Source organism: Diadema setosum, chromosome 7 (assembly GCF_964275005.1).
Source record: "Diadema setosum chromosome 7, eeDiaSeto1, whole genome shotgun sequence".
Taxonomy (NCBI): domain Eukaryota; kingdom Metazoa; phylum Echinodermata; class Echinoidea; order Diadematoida; family Diadematidae; genus Diadema; species Diadema setosum.
The window spans coordinates 11,991,459-12,007,250 of record NC_092691.1 but is presented as its reverse complement, the minus strand read 5'-3'; the positions used below and the strand labels follow the sequence as shown (position 1 = coordinate 12,007,250).

General features: G+C 38.5%; 1 protein-coding gene across 1 annotated transcript in view; it reads right to left on the bottom strand.

Annotated features, from left to right (window-relative positions):
• Nucleotides 1–14,680, bottom strand: part of LOC140230865 (N6-Methyl-AMP deaminase-like) — a 40,775-nt gene extending 26,095 nt beyond the window's left edge. Inside the window, exons 1-6 of the mRNA XM_072311009.1 lie at nucleotides 14,525–14,680; nucleotides 12,239–12,399; nucleotides 9,949–10,097; nucleotides 7,079–7,160; nucleotides 5,984–6,110; nucleotides 2,702–2,782 (exon numbers count right to left, since the gene is read on the bottom strand). Of these exons, the coding sequence (XP_072167110.1) occupies nucleotides 2,702–2,782; nucleotides 5,984–6,110; nucleotides 7,079–7,160; nucleotides 9,949–10,097; nucleotides 12,239–12,399; nucleotides 14,525–14,575 (651 nt within the window). The 5' untranslated portion in view covers nucleotides 14,576–14,680. The remainder of the gene's footprint in view (nucleotides 1–2,701; nucleotides 2,783–5,983; nucleotides 6,111–7,078; nucleotides 7,161–9,948; nucleotides 10,098–12,238; nucleotides 12,400–14,524) is intronic.
• Between the last annotated feature and the right edge of the window lie 1,112 nt (nucleotides 14,681–15,792).

The window sequence follows — 15,792 nt, the reverse complement described above, 5'->3', positions numbered from 1 at the left end:
CGCAAGATTACATTTTGATTCACCAACTTATCACGCATGTCATTTTGTTATTCATCTGACACTCATCATAAACACAATCAGCAAAGTACAAGTATAGAAAAAAAAAGAGTCATTTGTACCATGATACTTGAAAACCAATATGATACTTGAAATATGATACTTGAAAACCAATATGAAATTGAGTCATTTGTAAGCATGATACTTGAAAACCAATATGAAACCTAAGTAAGTCAGGCACTGCACTGATACTTGTAGCGTAATGACATTGTATGAATGTCGTAAAGAACACCATACGAAGTTTGCCAAGCAACTGCTTGAATATATTAATGATTGGCTACCAGCAGTTTGAGACTTTCAATGCCAGAATAGCTAAAACCTGACTGAAATTAAGTGACGATTATCACTGTTTTTACCACTAGCGCAACTGGTCTAGTTGATGAGACGGGGGCAACCAGCTGGTCACTCTGGCCACCTCGGCAGTTCCAATATAGATACACTTGGTCAGCAAATGCACCATGGTTGTACACTTTGTCATCACAATAGCCCCAATTTCATAAAGTCAGTTATAAAGTATTCCAAAGGGTAATATAATTGCTAATAAAACTTGAACATAAGTAGTATAATGTATGACATGATAGTTTGATAATAGAATGTACAAGATTGCTTAGCTAGAGCAATTTGACTGTAGCATGCAGTGAACTACTTAGTATGGTACCACTGCCTATCTCAAGTGATCGCCTGCCTTTGATCTGACTAGACAATGCTTACCAATGAAGACTTCCATTAATCTTTGCACAATATAAATATTCCCAAGCTCATTACTATTCTTCTTGCATATTGTAATTGCATTTGCACTGAGCTGCTGAATCTATGACAGGAAACTGAAAAAAAAAAAATCTTACCCAAGGTAAGAGTGACCTCTAACCTTCAGGTCTGAACTATAATCCCTGTCCATTTATCTAAACATCATTCTTTGTTGTTTTTTTCTTTAACTGTGTCCATCCTATCAATATGACATTACCATTGCCCATTGCAAGCTTAAGTTAAAGATATTGAGATTTGATGTTTGACTCTTATCATTTTCATATCTATTTATTGGTGTGATTCTCTATTTTTTTTTCCACCCATCCCCTACTAAAGTGATTACTAGTAGATGCTCTCAGCTGAAGTACTTGCTAAAGCTTACGGAGCTTTAAATGTGACAGATGTTAGCCCAAATCTACAACTGTAATCAGCTGATTTACATCTCATGCATCAGAAGTCTGGGGATCCAGGTATCTCTAGTTTTTCTCTTCTTTTCTTTTTATTATTTCCTTTTTCTGTCCCATTTGTTCCTTTGCAAACTTATCACAAACGAGATCTGGGTTAAATGCATGGGGAGACAGACACACAGAGAAATGAATGCATCCAACACCTTTCAGTGGCAGTGGCTTCAAAAACAACATCATCCCCTCCCCCCCCCCCCCCCCAAAAAAAAAGAAAAGAAAAAAAAAAAAAGAAAAGGAACACTCATATATGCACATCAAGAGTACTGATCTCTAAAATTTGGGTTAATGTTTTATGTTTCATTTTTTTTTTCCAGACTTCAGCATACAATGTAGATGCACATGATCGAAAAACTAACCTTTTTTTTTTTTTTCTCCAGAATCAACGTGTCAACAATCTTTCACCAACATACTCTGTAATTGTTCTTTCAGTTGTGTTCACTTGGATGATTTCTTCCTTGTGAGTTTTAATTTTTCCTTCATTTTCATCATTGGCATTTTTTTTTCCCCGAGCAATTTCAAGCAATTAAAAGAGGCAAAACTGCAATGAATTCATGTAATGTGCTCTCCAGAAAATGTGAAAACATGAATAAAATGACAAGCATACACCGCAAGCACACATATGAAATTAGTGAACTATCTGTGAATGGAGAGTGAAAGGATAGTGTAACAGCACGGCCATGAGATGGAAAATAAGGTATGACAATTTTGAAAACTTGACTTATTCACATGAATACATGTACAGGTGTATTTCAATTAATTTCAGTGCAATCTACCCTCTCAACCAAATATTGAAATGAGAACCTCAGAGATACACGATATGTTTGACATCCCCTCCCCACTGGAAATGGTAGAATTTTGTTGACAAAACATAAGCAGTGATCTCAACACTTGCCTATCATGAATTTGGCAAAACAATGTCTCAACATACGATACATTGTATCGCCATACAAACACGTACTGACACAGTAATGAACTGTACAGCTGTGCACAGTCCACAGAACCATGCAGAGAATGATTTTGTGGTACTTGTACTGTACACATGTCATTAATTGAGACTTACATTGTTTTGCCATAGTAGCAATTGCTTGGCTAGGTTCATGTGGTAAAACAAGGTACTGTATGTTTTGATTTATGCAATATATTCCCTGAAACAAGGGTTCTACTGAAATCAATTTGCATTCAACATATCACTGATACTTTATAATTTTGTTTTCATTTCATTTCCACAACTTGCACAACTACTGGTAGTAAAAAATATTGTTGGTCCTTCTCAGGAAGAATGTGAAATATTATAATAAAATATCATACACACAGAAAAAAAAAAACTGTAAAGTTTCAATTTACAGGAAAAGAGGTAGCATGTAGATATGCTGTTCTGCCATCTCACAGCCGAGTTCATACTTAAATTTATTCATGTTCATCATGTGACTTACCTCTGCAGCATGAATGGCCAGCTTTAATCCACTGTTACGAGCCCTCTTCAGCAACGGAACTATGCTCTCCATATTCCCTTTCTGTAAGACAACAAAAATCATTAATGGTGCTTTGACAAACGCTACTTCTGATGAGTACCGGTATTGATTTTCAGTCACATGTTTGGTACATCTCTTGAATTTTATAAAATTGTTAATGAAGAAACATTCTGCCTCATAATTCCCCCAAACAAAGATTATTATTTTTATTATCATATTTTTATTCAGCCAAACAAAATGGTCAAATGATTCAAAATCATGTAGAGCGATCACAACAATGACTGAGAACTTCAGAATTAAAAAAAAAAAAAATCAAAGCATGACTGAAATGAATAGAAATACTCAACATTGACAATTCCCATAAAATACATAATCACTTAGAAAATTTTCCTCCAAATATTTCTACGAGTGGAAGAAAGAGTCCATTGCTGCGTGAATATGACAAGACATCTGTTAAATAGGATACATGTCTTATCAGATAAATACAGTATTTCCAGAACAGGAACTCTGTAATAAATTCATTTCAGCTACATTGTATGGGCAAGAAAAGTAAAGTAGGATTACTAGTAAATGTAGCTATGGTTATTGGCTAAAAAGTAGGCTCCCACATTAATTCAAGTTTCTTCAGATGATATTGTATGAAACTACCATCACATCATTTTAAAAAGAATAAAATTTCACTAAAAATATAATTTTTTTCTAACATCAATTTGGTACACAAGTAGACACACAGTCATCAGAATGTATAACTTGCCTGCTACTTATCTGATCCTGTTCACCTTAAGAGGTTATATATATGTACTCACTATCTATAGAAAGTGGACAAAGGACTAAGTAAAAGAAAAAAGAACAAAAATTGGGGGAAAAAGAAGAAATTGCGATTACAAGGAGATATAGCAGAAGTGGTGGTTGACTTCACTCAACGTGCATGTGTTCTGTGCACTGACAGAACAACTGTGATGGATGTACTTTGAGTCTGCACATCACATCACATCTGATACGGAAGTAGAGGACTGGTCCTGTAGTATTCCGGTCTCAACATAATAAAATTAACTTCAACTCCGTTGCTTTATGTGCATAGAGGAACGGAGGTTTTGAATTTCTCCCCGCTCCAATGTCTATCCAACATATCTTTCAAATTATTAACTGAGGAAACTTCAACAACACTACATGTAGGAGGCAATCTGTTCCAGTCGGCAACTACTCTCGCTGAAAAACGTACTTCGCAGTTCTAACTGTGAGCGTTTGGTGAAGAGTTTGAATTTGTGACTGCATGTTGATGAGTGAATGGCTGGTTCGAAGAACATGTCAGCAGAAATCCCCAACTTTCCATTGAGCAACTTATAAACAGTAATCCCCTCTTCGTCTCCTGTAGTATAATGAGTGCAGGCTGAGTTTTTCTAGGCGTTGTTCATACAATGACAAACATTTGAGTTCAGGAATCATACAAGTAGCTCTTCTCTGCACTCTTTCAACTTTGTCAGAGTACATTTTATATTTCAAATGCCATAACATGTTGCCATACTCCAAATCAGTCGAACCAGTGATACAAACAAAATGGGAAGTATTTCTGTTGTCATTTGTGAGAAGGTCCTGTGTATAATCCGGAGTGTTCGATTTGCCTTCTGAACAGCTGCTGAGACATGTTGACGGAAATTAAGTTCTTCATCTATAATAATGCCAAGGTCCTTCTCCTGCTTGGTTACTTCCAACTCTACATCATTCATTTTGTAGTTTTCCCCTGGGTTATTTCTTCCAATATGAAGAATCTTACATTTACTAATGTTGAAATCCAGTCGTCTCTTCCAGAGCTTCTCTCTACTGGTTCTGACTGTGTCTGGACGAGTGCCTAAAGATTCAATGCCCTGTAGAGTCATATCAGTTATGGAATGATCGGGTAGATTGAAATGGTGGCCCACTTATTTATTTTTTTTTTATTTATTTATTTATTTTTTTCATTACTGTTATTTCATTGTCATTATTGCCATTACTATGTGTGTATGTACTTTGATATGTTTGATTACTTCCTTTTGTTGCCTCCTCCTGGTACACCTTTAGGGCTCTCTGTTTGCTCAGCCCCCCCCCCCCCCCCCCTTCCCTTGCTGTTGCTTTTTTCACTCTTTTATCCTTCTGGTGTTCCTTATCTTCTTTGATGTTGCCTCCCTATTCATCCTTTCCTTCAATGGTTGCCCCCTTGATCCTCATGATCATTACTGACCCTCCTGCCCTAATCCCCCCCCCCCCCCCCCTCCCTTTACCTGTTGGGCTCCTTGCCCACGACTTCCCACCCTCTTCTTTGTTTTCTTTGTTTTGTGTACCCAGCCTGTCCCTGTCTGTTCTTGTGTGAAGTCCTTATATGTGATTGCTTTCCCTGCTTGTTTGTCATTTTGCCTCTGACGAAGATTCTGCTAGGATCGAAAGCTCAGGCCCCTTTTGACTCCATTTTACTCCATTGGCAGGCCTTCATTGGATAAGCAGTTTTCAGCAGCTTTTTTTGCTACGTTTATTTATATTTGGCAAATTATTTATAAAAATAACAAAAAGAATTGGTCCTCGTACACTTCCTTGCGGAATTCCGCTGCTAACTTGACTCCAATCTGAACATTCACTCCTTTGCACCCTTCCACAGCTCCTTGGGTGCTAATATGCTTGCAAGGAGCACTATCCACCATGAGGGGTAATCTACCTCACTCTGCACACTCTTGTACAGGGCATATTGCGAGTTAGCACTCTAGTAACTACTGGTACTTGTATGACCTCATTTGGTTAACCACACTGGGCTTCTTAGAAGGGATGGTGAATTTTCTTCGTTTTTTTGTTCAAGCTGCAAATGGACGAGAAATTTGCCACCTCCACATAGACTGCACCACACCAGTATAACAGTACAAAGATAATTATGTATGCCACTTGATGTGTTGATACAACAGCACTATTCAGAAGCAAGAGATTAGTTCAAGCTAACTAACTCTAAATATACATGTAGGGGAGTGAAGGGAGGACTTAAGGAATGTCCAATAAGATATCTTGATAGTTAGTTAACTACGGTTTGTATGTTAGTAGATGCACGTCTCCTGGTTGCGGATTAATAGGGAACCTTAACCCGTAGGAAGGCTGATTTTGCTACAACACACATTTTCCATAGACACCTGCCTGTGTATACTTGGGACTTGTCCTCATCAACAGGTTAAGAATTCGCTGATCCCCAGCTGGGCACTAATACCCGAGTGTCACATGATCACTTACTGAAGGGTCACCACTGAGGTCCAGCCCAACCACTTTACTGTCCGTAGCCCGGTTGTACTCCAGCGCAAGTTTGACCACTTCCCCTGCTGCTTCCACAGACATCCTTCTATCTACCGATGGCAGAAATCTGGATGTAGGCAATCAATGCAAAGATTTTGGATCTGTTGTTACCTTGGAGTCACTACACACCCGGCAAAAGATGGTTTAGTTTTACAACCACCATGGAAGTGGAATGAGATACCTGATTATATCACTCTCTATCAAGAAAAAGTATGGCATGAGTACACACCATAACAGCAAGGGGCAATTAAAGTACTGAAACAACATCTATAAAAAAAAAAAAAAAAAAACATGTATAATTATTTGAATGATGGAAGTCAAATGAATCAACAGTAGCATTACTTGAAAGATATCTTATGTCGACATGAACATTTACGTCGATGCAAGGCAATTTGCCAATCAGTCGCAATGAAAACATCTCAATGGAAGAATTTCATGAATTGGAATAAGCTCTACAAGATTGATAATTTCTTCTGGATAGCATTTGTTTTGATCCAAAGCAAGAATTAAGGTGCCCCCCCCCCCCAAAAAAAAAAAAAAAAAAAAAAATTCAATCAAAGACCATTTGATGTCAACCACAGTTTGAGTCCATCTACATGTATACATTTATCTCGTTAAAATATTGCCTCTAAGAGTGATGGGAGAGAAGGTTTGGAAGAAACATAAATTTGGATCATCTGCCGAACAGTGGCAATCAATACAGAGCTTCTGGAAGATTTTTCTGATTGGTTGTTGTATGCTATGGACAAGAAGTGTAGGCCACTAACAGAACCTTGAAGTACATCAAACTTCAGTTTGCTCTGAGGTGAAGTTGCAATTTTTACAAGCTGTGTGTGGTCTGACATATACTGACCAAACCAGCTGATGGTAGTTTTGCCTACACCAATGGATTTCAGATGATTTAGATGATTTTATGAACTTGTGATCAACAGTATCAAAGGCTGATGTGTTGTCTAGCGTAACAAAAGCAGTGATACAATCTCTGCCAACAAAATTATAATTCTGAAGGGACTTCCTCTGTGTAACATTACCTACTTCACTATTATATTCAGGCCTTCTTCTTCACACATCTCTATCCCCTTCAGAACAGCATCAATGTACAGCTTCTTCGTCATTCCTGAGAAGATACAAAGAGAGAGAGTGAAAAAACAATGCAGGATTTGGGACAAACTACTTGAAATTAGGGTTTTGTTTTGATGATGACTCAAATGTAAATTGTACTCAATTTAGGACTAGGCATGATAATATTCAACTATTTGTGTGCCCAGGTGTAATCCATCTGTGTGCCACATTATTCTGAGAATGAAATGCTTTTGAAAAACATTTTCTTTCTAAAGCCAGGTAACTTCTTACAACTGTCATGAATATGCATGTTGGTAAACAGTGGGTGTGGCCTGTTCGGCCCACGTTGGAAGACAAGATGGCTCGAGGCTTGGACCATGCCGTCTGAGGAAACGAGGGAAGAATAAAGTTTTCATTACTTTAAGTTTGATTAGTGGTGGTGATTTGTTTCGGTGTCAGAATGTGTGACATGTTGTTGCCCCACCAGGATTTCCTTCATTCCGTAATACAACTTATCACCCACAATGTAATGTCACACATTGTGGTCTATTAATCACTCTGTGTGCAGTTGTGCATTGCAGGGAAGTCACGTAGTTATCACAGAAAGAGTTAAAAGCCACTGAAAAGCATGATTATATCACTGTGTATGTAGCATAAAAAATTTTGACATGACTGCAAGTGACCATTCCTATACACTACTAACAAGTAAAGATAGCATCATTATTCTCACTGCCTTACATGCATTAGCCATGAACACCTTTTGGCGTTATGCAAATATTTGCTAAAAAGGCTGAAGACGTAACTTCACAGATCGTGAAAAACATGAATGTTGCTCTCTTCCTAGCCTCTTGTTAGGACACTTGAGTTTAGGCTTTTTTGCTTCTTTTTTGTTTCTTTTTTTAATTCACACCATACGATTTGATATTGACTAGCAAGTCCAGTGGAGAGCAGTGAAGTAAGGAGTGAATGCGGTTTCAAGTGGTATCAACCACTCAGCATTTCCAGACTCAGATCTACTTCATCTCATTATGCAATGATGAACAAGGTCTATGTGTGCATTATTCATGCTTAGTATGAAATTTCACCAGATGTGGGGCATCGACTAGTCCCAATTTAGCGCATTGTAATAGAATCCTCCATCATTTGACTATGTAGGTACGTACGGGCAAAGAGGTTTCTATTTGCCATAATTAAAATTCAATATCTGAATTGTGAACATACAGATCTGTAGATCAAATTCACTGATGTATGAAATGATAGTTTCATGTAACAAAATACCTCTCATCATTCATACAAGTATAACTACAAATGTGACCCGCTACAAGAAAAGGATCCTAAAGTCGCTGACGGGTGAGCCGATAAAATCGAGTTTGAAGTAAGATCATCAAAATCTGTCAAACATTTGGATTTCTGTTTTTAACATAATTTTGTAGTCTAATGTATCTTCTATCATCTGCCGAAATTTCGAAGCTAAATGATCAAAGGAAAGGCCTGAAAATAGCATTTTTCTGGGCCATGCTCGGCTCACCCGCCAGCGACTTTAGGATCCTTTTGTTGTAGCGGGTCACAAATGTATACTACCCTTACATACATGTACATGTACAAAACCAGGGGCGGATCCAGGAATTCTGTAAAGGGGGGGGGGGGCGCAAACAATATTTATGGTGCTACAATACTTCGGGTTTCATCACATTTTTACAAAATTTCATGTTTTAACCTGTTGAGGACGGTTTGATTTTGCTACAACACGCAATTCCCACAGACACCTGCCCGAGTATACTCGGGACTCGTCCTCAACGGGTTAACAAGAAATAATGAGGGGGCGCAAGCCCGGTGAGCCCCCCTCTTGCAGGGGGGCTCAATGCGGACAAGGCAATAGCCTCGCTATACATCGCACTCGTCCCATATTCAGTTGAAAGTCTCATGTGTCCTGCCCTGGGTAGAGAATTAAATGTCTTCACTTTGTAGTCTGATCAAGCAATAAGCTTGCTGACTGGTTGCTCTCGGGGACGCAAACCTTGTAGACCTTGTCTTCCAATGGCTGAAAAAGTGCATTTTTGGTGGAAAAACAGTATTTTTACCTTTCCAGAAATAGAAATGTGCCTTGATGACATTTGGGCGAAAAAAAACCCAGTATTTCCCATGAACACTGCAGTATTTGCATCCTTCCCCCCCCCCCCTTAAAAAAAAAAAAAAAAGTTCTTTATACTGCAAATACAATAGTAACAGTGGGCATCTCTCTGGTAACATTTCAGATAAAAAACAAGAAAAAAACATAATAATGTGAAGATAGGGAATTCAACAAAAATGCCCTGTGGAAGCAAAAATTTATCCTGCTTCACCCCTTGCCCATGCTGTTAGTTGGAAATAAGATGTGCTATGTGAAATACTGTGCATACGCCAAATATTTTGTGAGGTTTTTATTTTTGCAAATTTCCGGAGTCAGGCGCTATTTGCACATTTCAAGACACACAAAAAATACCGACTCTGATCCTGATATGAATGTTGACATGAACACATTTCTCAGTTCAGTCCTGTGCTCCAAGATCACAAATTCAACCACTTGCGAAATTGTCAGAAAAGTCCCGATTGTGTAAAGGAATACTCCTGAGTGGACACTCTTTTCACACTTTTCACAGTTTACCGCTAAGAAAAGACACAAAAAATCTTGCTGTTTGCACAGTAATTTCATCCCACCCCGTACCCCCTTTCATTTTGGTGAAATATACTAATCTCATGATGACTATCATGATTGATGCTTGCTAAATCTGCATTCATGCTTTTCAATAGCAACCACAGCCATTGTAACCCACTTACATGTACATACTACCCACTAGTCTCACCATGTTCAGGAATGTCTCTTGGGGTGCTGCGAAGCTCCAGGTATCTGACACCATCCTCTGCAAACTCCCGAATGACATCTTGAGTTACCATCTTCACTGCTTCCACGTCGGTCACAACTTTGTGGATGTGCTTGAATGTCTCAAAACATCTGTAAAAAGTTGATTTGCACATTTACTGTTATTAATCTTGTTGCCTACGGCTAGATTAATGACCTTATATTTCTAAAATCACACAGTGATTTTTTTTTTCAGTAGGCTTGAAAATGAGTCTTGTTTCTTTCATAAACACTTGTTGATTTCCAATGTTGGTACATTCTGTCAGGATAATCCTCAATACTAGCTTATCTAAAGTTTGACAGTTTGACGTTTAGAAGTCTGAAACAACATGCGAAAAAGTATTAAAAAAAGAAATATCCATGTTCATTCACAATGACATGTGACCTTGCATCACAAAACGAACAAAAAGTTGCACCCCTTGATTTTACGCGAGGACTCAAAAAAGGCGAAACGGGTCAACCAAGTCAATATTAAGTTTTTCATATTTCCTGAAAGAGCTACCCTTCTTCTACATTATTCTTAAGTTTGGGATCATAAAATGGATACGTGAAAGTGCATTTTCAGCAAATTTTCTACGACCTTTTTGCAGAGTAGGGAGATCTGGGGGGCGTTTCATGAAGGAACTTGTCGGATAAAATATCTGACAAGTCATTTATATCCGACAAGTTTTGAGAAATTCTTTAGTCTGATTGGCTGATTTCTCTGAACTTGTCGGATATAATTGACTTGTCGGACATTTTATCCGACAAGTTCCTTCATGAAACGCCCCCCAGGTAGGTCTTAGAGGCCCCTTTCATTTCTTGATAACCACTTGCACACTCTTCATTTTCAAGTGTAATAAATTTTGAAGGGATAAAGCTACTGCTTTGAAAGTTTACATTATTCATGGACAGAATGTGTTGATAGAGCATGCTCAATTTCAACTTAATCTGATAATCCCTTCATTATGTTGCTCCAGTGGTTTACATCCTGTTTTTTGTCCCATTCATCACACAGCTAGCACAGCTTGGTATTAACCCGTTGAGGACGAGTCCCGAGTATACTCGGGCAGGTGTCTATGGGAAATGCGTGTTGTAGCAAAATCAAACCGTCCTCAACGGGTTAAAAGATTTAACGCTTGAATAGACAGTTATACCCATGTACTTCAAAGCCTCTTTTCTCGGTTCACACTTCTCCAGAGTGTGTGCTTTCTTTCTAATATTTAGATAGGTTAGGAGAGTCCATTTCAATTGAGCTACACATCATTTTAAAGCTTAGAGTCTGCTCTTTGAGAATCTGCCTTTAACTAAAAATCTATGTCTGGCGACTTTTTGTTTGTTTTGTGATGCAGGGTCACATATGGATGTCTTTTGTATTTTTGAAAGATGGAAATGAACACGTCTGCAAAACATGCAAGAATTAGTCAAAAGTGGGTAGTCGTCAGGAAAAGCACTTGTACAATGGACTTGAACTTGGAATCGCCAGGTATAGACTGTAAAATGCAAAGCTTCAAGAAAATTCCGCAATCTCTTGGCATTGCATTTCATTGGCTATGTATTTTCTTTTTTATTTTCTTTCTCCCTGTGCATACTAAAAGTTAAGTCAGTAAAATAACCAGGGTTCGAAATTGGCGATGGTCCGCTGGCCATTGGCCACCCGAAATCACGTCGGACTAGCTAAAATCGAAAAATTCTGAAGTTACTAGTCCGTCTGGCTAGCCAAAATATTGCTTCAGTGTCAAAATTGATTCTAAGTAATCCGCCTGGCTAGTTAAAAAAAAAAAAAAAAAAAAGTTAAGTGCGACCCCATACCCTTAGTTTCAAAGCCCATTCCCTTAAAGTAACATTCCTGGAGTTTGAAGTTTCCATAATAATGTTAAATTTCTAGTACATGAAGTTAGAAAAAAACAACAACCCAAAATCTGTCAAGATATACTGTATTAAAGCACCACAGATGAGTATCTGCTTTTGAATTCTGGTCCAAAGCAGAACCCATTTCAAAAGTAGCTTTCTGATGCACATTCCCAGTTTAAGTTGAAAAAATGAACCCATTGTCCAACATACTATTCTCTGCAAAAACATGTAGTAGTGTGGAAATTAGCTTTGATTACATTTATCTCTTCCTTTACTTTGTTTACAAATTGTTTCAAATCAATGCAAGTCTAGTGATTGGCAAACTATACTTGATGATGGTATGATAGCAAAGTAATCATCATTCATAACCTTAAATGGAAACAGAACTGCAAGGAACATACTCATTCAATATTCTTTTCTCCCTTTTCTTCACTGATTCATTCCACCTCCTGATTGCATCAACAGTAGTTTCCAGGCTGCTGTTTTGTGACTTTGTCTTTTTCTCCGTAAGCTCTGCCATGGTCTTGGGACTAATGGATCCATTGAGATGTGCATGCAGCTCCTAGAAGTGGGGGAAAAAGGCATCAAATCATGTCAATCATATGAAGAACTTGGGATCTATGTACTAAGGCACATACAATAATATTTCACTGGGAAACCAAAAGTAACTGTTTGTAGGAGTTTTTTATCCCTAGGATATTGCAAAGCACAAAACATATTTTGTGACACCAGTGATATTCAGGAACAATTAGATTTTCAGTCAATATGAAAACTGCAGGTTAGAAGTGCACATTTTACTCAATTTAGCTGTTTAAGAAGTGTGGGTTGTTGTGTGTTTCACTCAATAATAGCTCCCTGTAAATCATACACCAAAACACACAACTTCACATGAAAAAAACCCACCCCACCACACCTCATCTGCTTTGTTCACTTGCAAAATTGACATGTGTACCTCTTTTTCAACTTTAGATTTAAAATGATGGCATGCTGGGCAAGTACAATGTACATTGTACAGTGTTAAAGGGATGGTACAGTATTGGTGGAGATGAGAATTGGGCTTTTAACTTTTTGCAAGATACCAAGAAAACACTTATGATATACTGTACGAGCTGAAATTTTCGCGTACAGATATTTTCGCGAATTGCTACTAGAAGAACATTTTCACGTGTTGTTAATTTCGCGGTTGCGAGGTCTAACTGTGCTTATCTGTTCGCACGTTGTTATTTTCGCGTGTTGTTATTTTCGCGGTTCAAAGGCGATTCGCGAAATTCACGAAAATAAAACCACCGCGAAAATTTCAGCTCGTACAGTAGTACAGAGCATACCATTTTAAGAGGAAGTCAAAGTTTATTCGATGAAAATCGGGTTTGGAATGACTGAAACATCCAAAAACAAAGTAAAACAAAGCGATTGTGATAAAGTGTGGGTCCCACACTTTGTTAGAATCGCTCTTTTTTGGATATCTCAGCCATTTCCAAACCAATTTTCATCAAATAAAGGTTGAATTCCTCATAGAATTACATGCTCTTTCATATTTCATAAGATGTTTCTCATTGTCTCACCAAAAAATGTTAGAAACCTGAAATTAGGTATCAACCAAAACTATACGATCCCTTTAAGGCCTATGCGAGTTATGGCCTTCAAATGACCAATGTGTCTATATTTACACCTACTTGAACTGTATGTCACTACTCTCTCCATTTTTTCATTTCTCTTTTTCTCTTCCTTCCCCACCTCCAAGCTCCCTCTTTTCTCTTTTTTTCCCAACTCAGCCCTTTATTTATTTATTTTGCAATACACTCCTGGATATCACTTCCACTCATCTGCATGTATCTTTTTTTTTTTTTTTTTTTTTTTTTTTAAGGGACCTTTGTTTAACAAGCTGTGCTTTCTCAAGGCCCCCATTCAATATTCCATGTAAACATCAACCTAGGGCCTACTTCATTTTTTTTTTTTTTTTTTTTTTTTTGTAATTAAACAAAACAATACACTTGTACTTGTCCCTAACAAGGGATTTGTGTTACATGTGACTGGCTTGTGAAAATAAACAAATTGAAATTAATTAATTGAATTGAAACATACATGGGCCTTGGGGTATAGGCCTAACGTTACATAGAATGTGTATCCTACCCCTACCCCGCTTAGGGCCTACCCTCTAAATGGTTGTTACAGATGGCAATCGGCAGGGCTAAGGGGGCGTGCACCGCGCACCGGCACCTGTACGGTAAATACATGACATTGTGTAAACCACTGCCCTGGCTGGACGCGTAAACCTCGTCTTGCGGAGCCTGCAACCTTAATCGGTTCTATAAGAGGAAGAAAAATGCAAGAAAGGTAGGAAATAGCCCCCCAAAAAATATTGGAAACAAACGCTCATTGCCGACTCATATACAACGAGGATGGCTAAATGAAAACAACTAAATTTGACATTTTCCACCTTTGCTTTTTAGGCAAACAGACGGCCAACACACACTCCTCACGCTCATACACCATTACAGGGCAGGCAGGTTATGCAACTGCGCTGCACCACCAACCTGTAGCCTGCAGTGTAGGATACAGCTGCAGTAGCTAAATTCAGGCCGACTACGGACATTTACGGACGAACGACAACATTCTACTGCAAACACGAAGAAAACATATCATATGACAACACACAAGCCATCAAAACTGGAATTGTACATGCATACCACTTTTGGAAGCTGCTGGCAGAATGATAAGTTCACAGTCTCATCCATCATGTACCGTTCCGCGGTTATGGAGAATCCTTCCTATGGCCTAATCACACATAGTGTACGTACACCAGCAGCTGCAGCATGGCATTCATCACAGCATGGTAGGGTCCATGATCACAGTGTTCAAAATTTGCGCTGCGCTCATGGTCCAGCTCTCCGTGCAGCTGTGTCCGATGCAATCGCTATCTATGGAACACCGCGTGTGAATAGCGAGGTGAGACGAAAATTCCAAAGCATGCTTTTGTTACTGATTGCAATACATGTACATACCATTGATGATAGCATAAAACTACAGTTACTACCATTTGCATTATATTATAGTTTCAAGTTTCCAGCCATTGCTGTATGCGAGTATAAAATACAATGATACATTATATATCAAATTTGATATTAAAATGAACCAAGACACGAAACCAGCTCATGTACAAAATGGCAGTGACAACATCAATTTGACAAAATCTAACGAAGTTTGGTATTTACCACCAGTTACACGGAAACCACAAATGTCAAAATTACCACAAATGTCATTAAACGTCGACCACAAATGTCAAAATTTCCATTTTTACTGCAAATGTCATAACGCGTCAACCACAAATGCTAAAACTCATTGCTTGCTAATGAAAGATAGAGAATCAGACTACATGTAGTCTATTTCATCAACGACCGTTTAAAATGTCTGTCCGCCTGTCTATTTATTGGTGGGTGAAGGTTGATCCCAGAATTACTCGCAAATGTCACAACGAGTCAACCGCAAATGCCAAAACTCATTGTTTGCATTAAAATAGTGAGAAAATGATATAACGAAACGGATTAAAATACAATCAAATCAAATCAAATCAGTACCTCTGTTTTATGTGTATCCGGATAATCATATCAATTGTCTGATTTTAGAGCAAGAGTTTTTAATTCATTTGTTAAGGCCATGTCATACCTTTCTGGGTAAGCTACGCGGGTTTGTAGCTAGTAGGAATTTTCCTGCACGCAGGAGATGTGTCTGCGGGCGGACAAGGATGTTGGCGACTTCCGTACTTGCGTCTTACCTGCTAGACGCGTGCTACTTACCTGCTACTCGCGTGTATTCCGAGTGACCTGCCAGTTGCCTGCAAGGTGCTGCCGCTAAGGGCCTCCTACTGGTGTTTTGCGTGTACCTCTGCGCAGGCAAACGCCCGCGACTCACCCGGAACAAATTTTGAACATGCTCAAGGCCTTGTCACACCGTGTCT